Source organism: Arachis ipaensis, chromosome B03 (genome assembly GCF_000816755.2).
Source record: "Arachis ipaensis cultivar K30076 chromosome B03, Araip1.1, whole genome shotgun sequence".
Lineage (NCBI taxonomy): Eukaryota > Viridiplantae > Streptophyta > Magnoliopsida > Fabales > Fabaceae > Arachis > Arachis ipaensis.
Genome location: NC_029787.2, coordinates 132,553,944 through 132,570,008, shown reverse-complemented (window position 1 = coordinate 132,570,008; position 16,065 = coordinate 132,553,944). Strand labels below are relative to the sequence as shown.

Genomic DNA, 16,065 nt, shown 5'->3' with positions numbered 1-16,065 from the left:
CGCATAACCAATGCAGTTATGCAGATGAGGAAATTTGGACAAGCTCATTTAATGTCTCATGAGATTCTAAAATCTAAACTATAGCTTTCAGTTGATCTTCTTGCTCGGCAAATTATACCTTTTTGCCTTACCAAATCAGTCATACTCATATCACTGTTTTTAATTTCTGTTCGAGTCATTTTTGGGAGTCTATCTTTCTAAAGATAAAATTTTCCATTTCATACAAATTCAACAATTGACCACATTTCAACATCATGGTCATGGGTTTAAGCACGATTACATTACATGCGTAAATGCGTAATTCCTTTCATGATTACCTTCAACTTGCTCAAAATCTAGTTGATCAAGTTTCACTTTTTAAGGGGAAAAAATAAAAAAAAAAAGTCATTATCCAATCTTCATTCAAAAAATAAAAAAATTATACGTGTAGCATTTTCAATTTTGTTTTTATTTTTATACATAGACAGGTAGATAAAGCAAACAAAAATAAAACCGGGTACAGGATAACCACGTGTTTGTCATTATAAAATAAAATAAAATAAAATAAAATAATACTAGTAATAATATACCCAAAAATAACAATAATAAAACAAAATAATAGCAAATGGCGAGAGTTGCATAAATGATTACGTGTGGGCACCGCTATGCTAGGATATCGGTTTCTCTTACATAGGGAACAGTGACCTCAAACCGGCTACCTCCGGTCACCACCAAAACCAATCCATCATAGGTGCGCCCTCTCCCTTTATTTCCCTCTCGGCTCCCGCCGGCTCTGTCCACAAAGCAAAATAAAAATCAATTATTAAAAAACAAAAAAGAAAAAGAAAAATACAATTTGAATAATTTGATTAGGTTGTGCCATTCTGGTTTCTTCTTCATTCATCATAGAAAAATCCAGCGCCCCTTCCGATTCCGTGTACAGAAGATTCCATTCCGTCCCCATGGTGGCCAGAGGCGTGCCGGCGGAGGTGGCGACCACGGCGGTGTTCTCGGTGGCCGCCGCCCTTAACCTGACCAAATCGTCGTTGTCGTCGTCGTCGAACTGGTGGCACGACATCAACGCATCCTCTGTCTGGCAGGATCGTATATTCCACATCCTCGCCGTCCTCTACGGCATCGTAGGCGCCGTCGCGCTGGTATTCCTCTCTCTCTCTCTCTCTCTCTCATACACACACGCGCACGAAACAACCTATTCCTTTTTGGTTTCTCGATTTTTGATCGGTTAGGTTAGGGTTTTCCTTCAGATATAAGATTTATTAAATTATTTATTAATTATCGTAGTTACTTTTTTTGTTTTGTTTGTAATTATTAGGTTCAACTCGTTCGGATACAATTGAGGGTGCCGGAATATGGATGGACGACGCAGAAGGTCTTTCACTTTCTCAATTTTTTGGTGAATGGGGGTTTGTATCATTCAATTCTGAAAATCTCTTTTCTCTTTATAGTTTGATTAGTTTTTATTATGTGGGCTAATGCATGCTATTTTCTGGTTCTGCAGTTCGATGTTTAGTTTTCGTCTTCCGTCGGAATGTGCAGAAGTTTCAGCCAGAGGTGAATGAATTATTTCAGCTGTTTTCATAATCACATAATGTGAATTCTCATAATTATAGCATCTAATAATGGGTCAGGCTTTTGGTGTATAGATTGTTCAACATATCTTGCTAGACATGCCAAGTCTTGCTTTCTTCACAACTTATGCACTTTTAGTTCTCTTCTGGGCGGAAATTTATTACCAGGCAAGTTTGATTTGACGTTGATTGCCCTTTTTAAATGGCGTTGTGTTTTTCTATTTCAATGACCTGATTGGTGTTTACATGCTTTGATGAATGTTTTGTAGGCACGTGCAGTATCTACTGATGGACTCAGACCAAGTTTCTATTCAATTAATGCTGTAGTTTACGTTATTCAGGTGAAAACTCTTGCTCAAGATTTTATATCTGCTCAGTGCACTAGGTTTGGCTTTTATTATAGGAGGGCCATAGTTTTATACGACCCTATTCCTTTTTCTGCTTCTATTTCTCAGTGGAAGTAAAGAATAGAATTGACATGGAAGCTACAGTTTTAGCTGTTAAGATTGGCCAGTCTGCCCTATCCTCAGCGTGACCTGTCCCAAACTTTTTCTCAATAGATAAAAAAATGTGCCAACTCCTGTTTGACAAAATATAAGCTCGCCATCCCTCAAGTTACTTGTTATTCCTCGCCCCCATTATTTCTCTCTCTTATAAAAATCATTGGAGGAAAATTAGGAGTTTAGCCCTATGGATGAATGGCATTAGGGATGGCTGTAGTTAAAATGTGTTGGAAGTCAGCTAGTTGAACTATCTAACAGTAATGCACGTAAATCTTTGCAACTGAAAGGTTTAAAATTAATAACCTTTGAGATTTAAATGTTTTGAACTTTGTGTCATCAGTTTTGATGATCAATAAACATTGATTTGAGGTTTTAAATAGGTGCTACTCTCAGGTTGACTAGGTTCTGAAGCTACTGATAACTCTTCCCCCTTCTTGTGTTTCAGCTTGCTTTATGGTTGTTATTATGGTGGAAACCTATTAGGGTGCTGCTCATCCTGTCTAAGGTGTTCTTTGCAGGTTAGTTGTTAAGAGTTCTCCACCTCCAAAAAGAATAAAATTTAGTATTTTATCGATCATGATTTAATATTCTTGGGTGCATATATTTTGCAACAGGAGTCTCATTGTTTGCAGCCCTTGGCTTTCTTCTCTATGGTGGAAGGTAAACCATTTGTTCCAATTTTCAACTGGATGTGACGTGGTAAGGATTTTGGGATCATTATAACCAATGTTTTCAAAAGAAAACTGGCCGTTTAACCTGTTAATGGAGAGGCTTGTGCTTTAAGATCCAACCAGTCAATATGAGTGCATTTTTCCCAACCAAATATGCCAAAACACTGGATAAACTGGACATTAACCCAAATAAAAAGAAATAAAGGATCTGCTTCAGAAACTTCTTCCTTTCTTTGACCAAAGCTATGAAGTAGGATGGCCTTTGCTAATTAACGCAAACAATTGTTCCTTCAGGAAGTAGTTGCTTTGCAATACAGAAATAAGTGGTAAATGGATTCAGATGTTGAGACTAAAACTAAGTTTCACAACAGATGTTGCAAATAGTATGTGTTGATCCAATGAGCGCTGCAGTTCTAATAAAAATGTTTGACTATAGAAGGGCTTTCAATTTCCTAATGGTTTTGTTGAGGATGAAGATTTGATTGTTTGGAAAATGAACAGGAAGAAGGGATTTAGAAGAAAATTAACCATAAAAGTTATTTTGCCCAAATAAGACACTTATGGATTATATTTTGCACATCATCTTTGTATTTGCATTGTGTGTATACAACTTTAAATCTTGTTTTCCATCCAGTTTTTGTATCCTATTTCTGATTTTGTTCTTTGACAGACTATTCTTGATGCTGCAACGCTTTCCTGTTGAATCCAAAGGTCGACGGAAGAAGCTGCAAGAGGTATGCAGTTTTTCAATGAAAATTTTCCTAGATCCACTAAGATCTTCCCTTTCCTCCATCCCTCTCTCCCTTCTCCAGGATTTTAATCTACCTGATCTTTCTATTGCAGGTTGGCTATGTGACCACAATATGTTTTTCATGTTTCCTTGTCAGATGTGTTATGGTCAGTTCCTTTTTTTTTTCTTTTATGTACCTTGTTGATTTCATCTTCAAATTGGGTTTGATAACTTTTTTTTTATTGTGTTAGATGTGCTTTGATGCATTTGACGAAGATGCTGACCTTGATGTCCTGTACCATCCCATCCTAAACTTCATCTATTACTTGGTTAGTATGTTTATATTTCATTGTGGTCCTTAAATTGCCATGTTTCTAATTATTCCTTGTTTTTGTGCTTGCAACTCGCTATATATGTGGATCCATTTTTTATGCCTCTGGACACTCTTGTTTTGAGCTCATTTTTTGAAAGGTTGGACATATTTCCTGCCTGAGTTTGTCAGACTGATGCATTTCTGGTTAATCTACCTGAGTTTTGAGCTCACTCGTGGGAAGATTGTTTTCAAATAAACCTAATTGGCAAGGTGCAAAATAAAGTTATTGCAATTTCGCCAAAAATCCCATTTGATTTTTGAAACCGGATAATCCATGAAAGACTGATCCCCCCTCCCCTTTTTTTTTTTCTCTCTTTTTCTCTTCTCTCTCTGTCCCTCCCCCTCCCCTCCCCTCTATTTTTTATTTTTATTTATTGAGAGCATTGATTGTTACCCTGATGCCCGTTTGTATTAATGATTGCAGTTTTCCCCATGCTTTTGAAATACTTGTGAAAAATGGGAAACTTGGTCTCGTAGGGTTTTAATCTATTGAACGGGTATTTGTAATATTGGTCTTTCAACTAACACCCCTTTGTCTTTTTCACAATTTTGCTGCAGTTCTCCCTCCCCCTCCCCTCCCCTCTATTTTTTATTTTTATTTATTGAGAGCATTGATTGTTACCCTGATGCCCGTTTGTATTAATGATTGCAGTTTTCCCCATGCTTTTGAAATACTTGTGAAAAATGGGAAACTTGGTCTCGTAGGGTTTTAATCTATTGAACGGGTATTTGTAATATTGGTCTTTCAACTAACACCCCTTTGTCTTTTTCACAATTTTGCTGCAGTTGGTGGAAATATTACCTTCTTCCTTGGTCCTTTTCATTTTGAGGAAGTTGCCACCCAAGCGTGGTATCACACAGTACCACCCAATTCGTTGAAAAGTTTGAAAATACGGATAAAACCTAGTCAGGCCATCATTAGTGGCTCTCTGGATGTTTCTCACACTAGAAGGATAACTTCCAGAGGGCGTTCAATCTTTTCTATGTTGAATGACAAAGCTAATATCATGTACTTTATAGTTCTCCCATGAGGTTTGTAGATTTTGAAGTGACATTTTATGGGTCGGTGAACGTGTTGAGCTGTGTTACATATGTGATATTTGTTGTTTCTAGGTGAATTTGGTTGCTCGTTGAGGTTCGGAGATTTAACATTAATGAGCAACCATTTGGGGAGAAGGGAACGCTGATGTATTGTATAATAGAGTTCAAGTCTTGTAACTGCCTCCAGTTGTTGAAATTAATTGTTCCTCTGATTTTTTAGTCAATTCCTTTACATAACCTTTCTTTCCTTGTATGAAAGTTTAATCTTACTTTGGGCAAGGGGTTAACAAGGCTGAGCATAATGAAGATTTCCTTTTCGAAATTACTATACATGTTTGAATGATTAATAGTAGCAACAAGAATCTCAACATTCAACATGTTTCATACCATATGGAACAGAAGGATTTCAGTGTGTATAAGAACAAAAGGAGATCGAAGAATTCATACCGGTATTCATATTTTGCCGGAATTTGATGATGCCATGAATTGGAAGCATGCTCTTGGTCGCGTGATCCTGAGGCCATAGCTTGACGAGGAATCACTGTGTTCTAGTGAAATTGGAACATGGCCTATGATTCCGTCTTCAATTAGTATTAATATCGAAGATCAACCAGTCCAAACTTGAATGTTTGGTTTGACTTGGTTAACCTAGGAATGGTAGGTTTGAAAATCCTACGAGTTCTGTTATATGTCATGAATAAGATTCGGTTCTAATTGTTACGAAACAATGTGGATGAATCTTATTGGTTACTTAGTGGACACTAACAGAAATCGAGGTTAAAGTTGCTGCCACACTTAGTGCGAAAATTATTGGTGCATAAATAAGTGTGTTTTCCTAATCAAACTCATCTTAGGTTGTTCTTTTTCTAACTGAACATCTATACCCACGCTTCGTATACAGCACTGTCCACGGGGAAAGCACGTAACCCATCTACAACAAACAAATTACTTACTAGAGGCAGCTTTGTGTATTCTAAGGAGAGTTGAGTGCGTGGTCCATGATTTTTGTATATTTGATAAAACGTAATCTCTGTTCAAATTGAATATATATGTTTGCTGACAAATTCCAAGATTAGCGTAACAGGAGTTATACGATAATACTGTTGGATTTTCATTCAATAAAAAAACTCTCATTACTGGTGAGTGGTGACTGGTGAGCTTTAACCTTCACAGCTTAAAGTCATATTGTGAGTCTAGTTGGATATTTTATACTGCCAATGGATCATAGATGCATCTTTTTTTTTTTTTGGTGAATTTCTAAGTACCCTTCTTTTTTTGTTTTGGTTTGTACTAGGGTATCTATTAGGTCGGAAGTCCAATGACTACTCACTCCAATGACTACTCCCTCGGGTATTGCAGAGGCACAAAGTAGGCGACCCTCCCAAGCATTAAATCCGGGAGAGATAGTTAAGAGCCAGACCTTCATCCATGCGTTGGTATTCCGTAGTACCCTTTAATAGGACATTTTAGACCCATTTCTGAGTTGGTTAGGGCCGAATACTGTGGACCAAGGTCTAATCGCATGGATTATCCCAATTAACAAATCAATTTGAAGATCTTAAGGGGCTTGTATCCGCTAAAATAAGCTTCAATCTTGGCTGCAATGTATTACAGCTGACTCTCATTTTTTGCTTTGTTACCCGCTTCGGGTTTCTCTCCCAGGTCCAGGTCGTAACAGCACTACGTGTAACAATATAACAAAGATACAGGAAAAACTACACAATATAACAAAGATACAGGAAAAACTGTGGCGTGAATTCGAATATTATTATTAACTTTCTAAGTTACAGGCTTGCACTCTGCATGACACTTGTATGCAGAGAGCATAAGCAAAATGCCCACTGCTTAAATAGAAGTGTCCACTCAATCAGATGATAACACAGTGAAAAAATAGAAAAGAAAAGATTAATGATCAATACAAGGAAGAAAAAGCAAAACAAAAACGATAATGATATCCCACTTCTACAAGCAAATATTAAGCAGAAATGCTGCTCAGTCAGAGAGGGAGAGACCTAGATAAGTTGAGATCCACCAGAACCACATTCATATCAAAGTGCAGATGTTCCATCAGTTCCTCAGCATTTCCATAATTATGTAGTCATCACACCAATCTTCTTAGCAAAGTCATCCCCATCTTCATCCTCCATGTATTCTTGCTCTGGATTTTCTCCCTCATCAACTTGTTCATAATCATATTCCCCCTCGTCAACTTGCTCATAATCATACTCTCCATCCCTCTGATCATCGCCTTCATACTCCTGTTCCTCTGCAGCTTCATCATAGATCATTCCATCCTCATACGACTGATCACGATTTCCCTCATTATTATCTATCTCCCTTCCAGCTGTATCAGTGTCCTGAAGCTTGGTTTCTTCTTCATTAATTAGTGAGTGGTTCTTGGCACCTTCCTTGGCCTCAGGCAATGCTCCATTTTGCGTGTTTGTGACAGCTGTATCATCAGAGCTATGAACAATTTCACTCTGTGAGGATACACCAGCTCCAACTCTTCTCTTCTCCTTCAGAATTTCACTCAGAGGTTTTGGACCATCAAACTGAAAATCACCTTCTGATTGTGACTGTTCCCTTAGACTCTTCCTCTTTCCCAGTGATTGATGCTCCTTATACTCAGAGCTCCTCCCATTCTTAAGTTCAGCAAGGCTTTTAGGTCCGGAAAAATCACTTCTGTCCCCCATTGCTTCTCTCCCTATTGATCGTTCCCTGAAATTTCTCCTCTCATCATCCTGCACCCTTCCTTTAATTCTGTCTTGGAGCCTTCCTTGGTGCGGGGTTGGCAACCTTCCAGTTGACAATCTGCTCCTAATTCTTCCTCTGTCTGATTCCCTCTCTGGGTTATCATCGGCACCACTTGCTGGAAGTTTTATTCTGCCTCGGAAGCGATCATTCAAAGGTAACTGATGCGAATCCTTCCTAGAGGAGAACTGGTGACTTTGTTGATCACCATGGCTGTCAAAGTCATTAGAGACAACAGATTTCAAACCGTTAACCCTCCTGCGCTTAGATAAACGATGTCGGAGATCTGAGACCTCTACATTGTCAGGACTATCAGATCTGCGGTGAGACCTCCTTTCTAAATGGCCCGGGGCCTTTCTATGCTGCTCCCAAGCGTATGGCTCCTGCATGTGATCATATGAGTCGTAGGATTGAGGAACACGAAATCTTTCTTGATCAATATCACGCGCTAAACCATAATCAGCAGAATGCCCCAAGTCATAATCATTCAAAGAATCCAAGTTCCTTTCATCTGGACCTCTTGCATTACCAAATTCATCTTCCCCATGATAGTAATCAGAATTTCTAAGCTCGTCAGCCACAAGAACATCGAATCCAGGAGAGGATTCTCTGAGGAATTCATCACTGTCCTTACCATTGTGGAAACTATTATCATCTGGCATACGGACTTGATGCAGTCGATTTGAACGGGCAGCAGTAGGCCCGTTAGCCACTGGGGAAATACTTCTCATTTTAAATCTTGAAGCCTCATCATCAAATCCTGCAGGTGGTGGTGCCACATGCTTCTCCTTCACCAATTCAAAATTATTTCTTTGTGGAGCAGTTTCGACCTTTAGGGAAGGTTTAATTTCAAGACCTCCAACTAATTTTGGAATGTTTCCTTGGGAGCTTCTCCTTTCTTGTGCATTTTTATCTCTGCTGCCAAATGGCTTCTTAAGACTTGGAGTCTCAGTTCCCTGGTTAGACACTGGGACCTGATTAACAGCTTTGTTACCAGCAGTAGGATTTGGCCCATGCAAGAAAGCACATCTGTCACCTTTTAAGCAAAGACCCTTCTGAAAGAAAATACAAGGGACAGCTTGTTTAGTAGAATTATAAGGCGCTGCAGGTGCTGCAGGCGTCGCTGGAATCTGTGACGAGGGAACAGATGGCCCAGCAGCAGTGGCTGCCGGTGAACCTAACAAGCCATCAAGTGGCTGCACGTCAAAACAAGAGTTATCAGAAGCATAATAAAAAAAAAAATAACACAGAGAAAATTGAAAATAGCACACATATTAACAAGCATTATATGATTGTCTACATAGACACTCACCGGATGACGGAAAGCACATTTGGGGTTCAAGCAATTTCCATTCAACCAATACCAGCAATCTCTAGGATTTACCCGAGCATACTCACTATGGCGGTACTCACATTCATTTCCCTGTTCAAATGAAGAAAACAGCAAATCAAAATCATGGATTCTAGATAACTGCTACTTTGTCTGTTAACATAAGATAAAGCATAAAAAGATCACAGTCACGCAGACATTCCAATAAAAGTCATAATTTGCACAATTACAAATAAGGATTTAACCAAATAATCATAAGCGTGGGCAATTAATTACTTTGACTAACGGAATTAACGATAACAACTTCAAAAATATCTCAAAAGGCAAAGCCCAGCTACTCCAGTGAACAAAAACCTTACTAACAGGACACTTTTGCAGACTAATCTATCATGATGACTCACATGTACTCGTCACTGCCAGGTAATTGTGTTTCATACCTTTACTTTAATTAAAAGGTTCAACCACTAAGCTAATAAATGCTTGCTTTCAAATGCTATCAGAACATAATCCCATATATTGTCACAAAGGCCAGACTAAACTAAAACAGCAAAGTTTTATTTGAACCAATCGTATATGTTTCTTATACTTTTCCACCTGGATCCCCACAATTCATCTAATCTAATATTTTTTTTTTAAGAAAAAGAGAAAAAAATTAACAGAATTTATTTTCTCGAACATGTAACATAACATAACAGAATTCTTTATAACTGCCAACAACAATAACGACTTTTGGGAAATTTGTTTGGGATTCCAATTAAGTAACAAAAATTTAAAGACTCCTTTTTTATCGAGATTCATAAGAAAATAAAAATCGCTAAACACTGCACGAATCTGAAACCCTAAAAAGGCAGAATTTGGAGAAGAGGAACCTGTTCCCGGAGAGAGAAGAAGGTAAACAAAAAAATTCTTTTCCTTCTCTTTTTTTTTCCTCTAGTTTTGAATTAGAAAATTAAAAGGAAGGGGTGTGAAAGAGGACCTTTTTGCATGTCAAAGGAGATGCGAGAAAGTAGACGCAATCGGTGTTCCTCTTCAAAGCCTCGTCTTGTGCAGACGAAGGAGGTTGCTGTGGCTGTGGCTGAGGCTGAGGCTGAGGGTGTTGAGCAACCATCGCGGTGGTGGTGGCTGAATTTGAGGGTCGCAAAGCACCCCAACAGAGATCGTGGGAAGAAAGTGGAGAGATCGAACCGAATACGAGAAAAGGAGGTAGATTCGGATACCCTTTCGAGCGAAGAGACGGATCCAATCCAAATCTCACAAAGAGAACTAGAGAGAGAGCCGCCACACAAAATTGGGGTGGAGAGAGAAGGAACTAGAGAGAGAGAGAGAGAGAAACACTGAAACAGAGAGAGAGAGAAAGAGAGAGAGAGAGAAAGAATGTGATGGGCTTTAAGCTAAAGTGGTGAGGTATGGGTTTGGCCTGGTTTGGTTTGCGTCTTGGGTTCGTGTTTGTGTCTATGTTTGTGCTTTTGTAGTTTTGTTATTAGTTGTTACCCCTTTGTACAGTTGTATGTGCTTTTATTATGATGGATTGTGTTTCTCTCATATTTTTTACGATTTTGTTTCAGTTGGGGGTTAATGATTCGATTTCGATGTTCTCAACAAAAAGGTGTAACGGAACACTTACCTTTTTTTCTATTGGCTGTTGATTTTCTCTCTCTACTCTAGAGCTAATTTATTGGTGTTTTTACTTCCTTTATTTATTTTTTTATATATAAAATAAAATAAAATAAAATAAAATAGTAACACTAAACTACTAATACTCTAATAGTGGAGAAATGAGTAAATAGCTATTTCTGATCATAAAAAATTCGAAGGTTTGTAATATTGACCATAAAAAATTAAAACTAAAATTATATCCATATAAAATACATTTTATTCAATAAAAATGACTAATTTTTAAATTTTTGTTGATATTTCATAAATATCCTTATCTTTCATCTTCTTTCATCTCCAAACTCAATTCCTAACCCTACAATATAACCATCGCTCCCTCCTCCTGTGCCTTTACCCTCCACCTTTCTCCGCTACCACAACTCCCTTCCACCACCACCATCCCCCTTGCCCTTCTATCCCCTTCGACCATCACCAACTCCAATACCACCACCGCTCCATTTCCTTCTCCACCCTTCCCTTCTAACCATATCTTCCCCTGCCTACTCACTTACTCACTCTTTTTTTTGTTACCTTGAATGGAAGATCATTGAAGTTCAAGAGCTCATTCAAAATATTCCTGAATCATCTCCGACGACACCTTCGTCAGCCGCTGTAGTTCTGTCTCTGCCACCACCACCTGGCTCTTCGTCTCCAAGAAGCATTGGCTCCGCGACGCCGTCGATGATCACGAGGAGCATGGTTTCGATGGTTCCCTTATCGGAATTAGGATACGATTCTCGACCCTTCTTCCGCATCATCCACATGAATCAGGACAGGAACTCGTTCATGGTTCCATCAGCGTCTTCTTCATTGGTGACGGAGCTAGAAGGGACGAGAGTTTTTGAGTTGGAAACGGAGTTGGGCGCTTAGTTCGGGTCACGATTTTTCACGGCAAATTTTTTCCATGGTCTTTGGCGAACACCTCTTTAGAACTTATTCTCTTATTCTCTGGCTCCAGTTGTTGTTGTTGTTGTTGTTGTTGTTGTTGTTGTTGTTGTTGTTGCTACTAGACGAACAATTCCATAGCCTCAGAAGCAAGATTTGCAGCGACAGTTTTCGATTGAGGCGATGAGCCTTGTTCGTCTTGATTTGGGGATTATTTTAAGGCAGGGTTTTGGGTACTTTGAGGTCGAATTCAAGATCGATCACTTGAGGCTTTGAATCGAATTCGAAGAAGGAAAGATTGATGAAGTAGTGGTTGAGAGAAATTGAGGAATTGGTAGAAAAAAATGATATTGAGATTGGCATTCTGATGAAAAGATAAATTAGGATTTGTAGAGTAATAGAAGTGGTGGTGGTTGTGGAAGAAAAATGAAGAAAGAAGATGAAGGAAGAGAGGTATTTATGAAATTATCAACAAAAATTTAAAGATTGGTCATTTTTGTCGAACAAAATGTATTTTATATGGGTGTAACTTTAGTTTCAATTTTTCATAGTCAATTTGTCAGCGTTTGAATCTTTCATAATGAGAAATGACTATTTACTCGTGAAGAGAGAGTGAAAATTGGAAAGTAAACTCTGAGTAAGAAGTAAGAAGTAAGAAGTTTCAATTCCGTTCTGTTTCGGGTTTGTACTACATTTTTTAGTCTGAAACCAAATTTTGTTAAGTTGCTGTTCGCAATTTGTTTGACCAAACCAAAGCAGTTGCACTTTGTCAATCAAACAAGTTTGACACATTAAACATTCGAAATATATCCGAGCGGATGATTTGTTGGAGATCAACACAAGGCTCAGACCAAATAATATTATTAGAGTTACTCTTAACACCATATCTAGCTATCCAATCCGCAACTCTATTTGCTTCTCGGGACACCCACTCAACGTGAACAAGCCAAGGACAAGATAAAAGTTTCTTAATCTTGTGTACCAAATCTGTTTCTTCAAATGAATACCCACTTCTAAGATCATGCATGATGGGCAGAATATCAAGACAATCCATTTCACATATAATATTCCTCAAGCCGCAATTCCAAAGTAAAACCAACCCCCTTCAAGCAACAAATAATTCACATCTGATGATAGATCAGGGGAGAATGCTTCCACAGCAGCCCGAGATCCAACCTCCCTTAGAATCTCTGATAATACACCCGAACCCCACTATATTTGAATCAAGATACAAGCTTGCATCAGAATTAACTTTAAAATTGTTGCCTGCCCACAGACGATTTTAGAGAGACCTAAAGGCATTGTTTCGATTCCTGTAAACCTTTAAGTCCTTGGCGGTAATTCTGACAAAGGCAACAACCTTGTAGTTTGTCCAAGGGTTATCAGCATTGAATATGTCATTGCACCTATGTCTCCATACCCACCAAAGTCCTGCACCAAAAGACGCCTCATTGTTAGCCAAGGCCTTCTAAAATCACTCTTCAAGAGCAGTACCTGTCGTCAAGTCCAAAATACATATGCCAAATTGACTTTGATCGCTCACAGTCTCTAATAACCGTCTATAACCCTCCCTTGCACAATACCTTTTTGTTGCTGCAGACCACCACTCCCACTGTGGCTCCAACTCAATCGAACTAGGATATCTCAGACCACGAATAAATTGCTTAATCTCATGCAGAATAGGCGTGGCAAGACTATCAACCTCCCAAGATACCCCTTTCCACAAGCCAACCACTATGAAATCTGATTCGGAAATATGCACATAAGGAACAAGGTTGCAAAGCTTACCAAAAGGAGTCCACTCATGATACCAAACTGATTTGTGGACATCCCCAATATTCTAATGAAGCCCTTCCTTGAGATGCTCATAGGCACTAACAATGTTCTTCCGGGTAGCCGATGAAGAATTTTTACTGTTTTAGCTCATACCAGACTGATTTCTGAGATGTTTATGCTTCAAAACCTACACCCACAACCTCTCGCTATTATTTAGACAATCACATACCAGCTTTTTCAGAAGTGTAACACCTTTACTATCAGAATGCCACGCTTCTGGTTGCGCCACTCTGATAGCGAGAATATTACGACGACTTCCATATATAAAATAATAAGCTATGAGCCTTTAACTTAAAACTATATCACTGTTCTTTTTGAAAATCCGGAAAAATACTTTTTCAATAAAACAAACAAGCATATGCATAAACAAAACTTCTTAATCAAGTAACTTATACATATTATATACATACAAATTATACAACTCATATCCCTCTTACAAAATTATAATATTAATGGTGAAGGAAGAATAATAACTAAACTAATACATCCATATCGCATAAGCTAAACTAAAAAATTCTTCATAAGATTCTTCGTCCATTTCCTGAAAAGAGAAGTCTGTAGGGGGTGAGAAAACCATCCTCGAAAGGGTTTTCAGTAGAGGATTTTTAAGAGTTGTCGTAAGAAGATATTATAATTAAAAACTATTTTCAAAACATAGTGATTATCAATTTATTATTCAAATCTAAAATTCATATTTCTCTTACAAAAATTCCAAGTAAAATAACATTTTAACCAATAGTTACCACTAATCTAATCAACTTCGGCCTCCGGCCCAAACATAATCAACATCGGCCTCCGACCCAAACATAATTAACCACAATATTATCTAAGGCATCAATTCATTTACCAATACTCAATCTCAAAACAGAACCAAACACAGACACAAACAATATAAGACAAACACATTTAAGGAATAGTTACAACAAGTATTACAAATATCAGTTAATAATAGATAAACAATTAGGCAAATCAAAACAGATTCAAACTCAAACAAAACATGCAAATGCATATGATGCAAGCCTGTCCTACGACTGATGATATCATCTGTCGGTTATATAGCCAACCCGACACGTCCTGCTAACTAACCATGGACAGAAACATCCATTGCGGAGCAAGTGAGTTTGAGCTACAACCCCTTGCTACTACCCGCTTAACCCAGAGCGAGTGGAAGAACCACTACTACCCAGGCGGGTGTTTACAAGCTCAACCTGGAGCAAGTGGAATAATCCACTACTGCTGCTACTACTCAGGCGTCACAATCACTAACCTAGAGCAAGCGGGATGAACCACAATCCTTGCTACTACCCAAGTATCTCAAACATACATTCATTCAGTCTTAATCAATCATCATTATTATCAAATCGCAAGTATTGTCCTGGACCAAGTGGGACGAACCCCAATCCTTGCTACTATCCAGGTATCTCAATCAAATTCAATTTCATTTTCACATTTATTCTCATTATCATTCAATTATTCAAAAATTATACTCAAAAATCAATCTTCATTCTCACACTCATTCTCATCATATCTCTTATTACTTTTCTCAATAATTCAGATTCGAAACATAATTCATTCTTTTCTAAATAAATCAAACTCCAAAACATAACCTTTTCTTAATAACTGCAAAAATCAAATTATAAAATCCTTAAAAATCTAAATCTTTCTAAATAACCATTTTAAACGAAGTCTCCAATTTTTATAAAAATTTAGGCAGCATTTCCTCTAAAATTTGGACTATGCCACCCTTACGAGTCCCCTCAAAACCACAATTTTCAACCCGTTCCCAACTAGCTTCAAATATCAAACCCTTTCCAAAATCATACCAGATTCCAGTTTTGAATCTTTTCTAAAATCAAACATTTCCAAAATTAAACTAAATTCCAACATTAAACCTCTTCTAGTAATTCAAGGAAAATTAATTCAACAATGACCAACTTAACAAACCAAAACAGCAAATCAGAATAACCAGCTTCCTCAATAATTTAATAAATCAATTAAATAAATAATCACAACCATCCAAACAGTTCAATTCAATTTATAGGACTCACGTAATTATAAAAATATATTTTTCATACTATTATCGACTTATAACAACTCTTGAAAGTAAAATGAATTTAAGAAAATGCCTCTACCTCAACTCGTCGAAACCTAAAAGCTATAAAACGTGCAAAACACCTTTTTTACCGGCCCGGGCTCTATGGATAGGATGCAGTGAAGCTTAGCAGCAGCGATGCAAGCTCGGGCTCTATGGACAGGACGGCAGTGACGACAACTCCTCCGTTTCACCTCCATCGCGTCTCTCTTTCGATGCCTCACCCTCATCCCTGTTCAATCACGACGGTCTCAACTTGCACCAGTGACAGACTCCACCCATGGCGATGACAACATCTCGGGCAACAGTGGTAGCACACGACAGCGCGCGACGGTGGTGACGGCCCCTCTCGTCTCGGTCGCGAGCTTCCTTCTCTGTCTCCATCGTTCTCCCTCGCGCGTCACTCCCTCATCTCCGTCTTGCTCAACGACGACGACGGGATCCAGGGTGGCAGCAATGATGCCGGGACAACCCCCTTCATCCCTTCTCCTCTTCTTCTTCCTCGCAGATCTATTCCTTTTCTTTTCTGATGGTCTCGTGGGTGTGGGTAAGGGAATGGGGTGACGGTGCTGAATTGGGGGGGGGTTTTGGGATTAAAGTGATTTGTATTTGAGGTGACTGGGAGTTTGGGA

At 38.5% G+C, this 16,065-nt stretch overlaps 2 protein-coding genes across 2 annotated transcripts; one reads left to right on the top strand and one right to left on the bottom strand.

Moving 5' to 3' along the window:
• On the top strand, positions 660-5,118 carry LOC107632112 (tobamovirus multiplication protein 3). The gene is made up of 11 exons (XM_016335762.2): positions 660-1,136; positions 1,313-1,403; positions 1,499-1,551; positions 1,644-1,736; positions 1,838-1,909; positions 2,517-2,589; positions 2,686-2,731; positions 3,413-3,476; positions 3,586-3,639; positions 3,724-3,801; positions 4,632-5,118. The coding sequence occupies exons 1-11, from the start codon at positions 942-944 to the stop codon at positions 4,722-4,724; spliced, it is 912 nt and encodes a 303-aa protein (XP_016191248.1). The 5' UTR covers positions 660-941; the 3' UTR covers positions 4,725-5,118.
• On the bottom strand, positions 6,635-10,424 carry LOC107632113 (zinc finger CCCH domain-containing protein 17). Its single transcript, XM_016335763.2, has 3 exons — positions 9,944-10,424; positions 8,950-9,060; positions 6,635-8,833 (listed from the first exon to the last, which is right to left on the bottom strand). The coding sequence occupies exons 1-3, from the start codon at positions 10,073-10,075 to the stop codon at positions 6,977-6,979; spliced, it is 2,100 nt and encodes a 699-aa protein (XP_016191249.1). The 5' UTR covers positions 10,076-10,424; the 3' UTR covers positions 6,635-6,976.

Bases quoted from the DNA above. Each gene is read 5' to 3' on its own strand.
- LOC107632113 (XM_016335763.2), bottom strand. From the start codon at position 10,075: ATGGTTGCTCAACACCCTCAGCCTCAGCCTCAGCCACAGCCACAGCAA. The intron at 9,061-9,943 runs GTCCTCTTTCAC...TCATTTGAACAG, and splicing joins CTCCTTTGACATGCAAAAAG to GGAAATGAATGTGAGTACCG. The intron at 8,834-8,949 runs GTGAGTGTCTAT...TTTGACGTGCAG, and splicing joins AATGTGCTTTCCGTCATCCG to CCACTTGATGGCTTGTTAGG.
- LOC107632112 (XM_016335762.2), top strand. From the start codon at position 942: ATGGTGGCCAGAGGCGTGCCGGCGGAGGTGGCGACCACGGCGGTGTTC. The intron at 2,732-3,412 runs GTAAACCATTTG...GTTCTTTGACAG, and splicing joins TTTCTTCTCTATGGTGGAAG to ACTATTCTTGATGCTGCAAC. The intron at 3,802-4,631 runs GTTAGTATGTTT...ATTTTGCTGCAG, and splicing joins TAAACTTCATCTATTACTTG to TTGGTGGAAATATTACCTTC.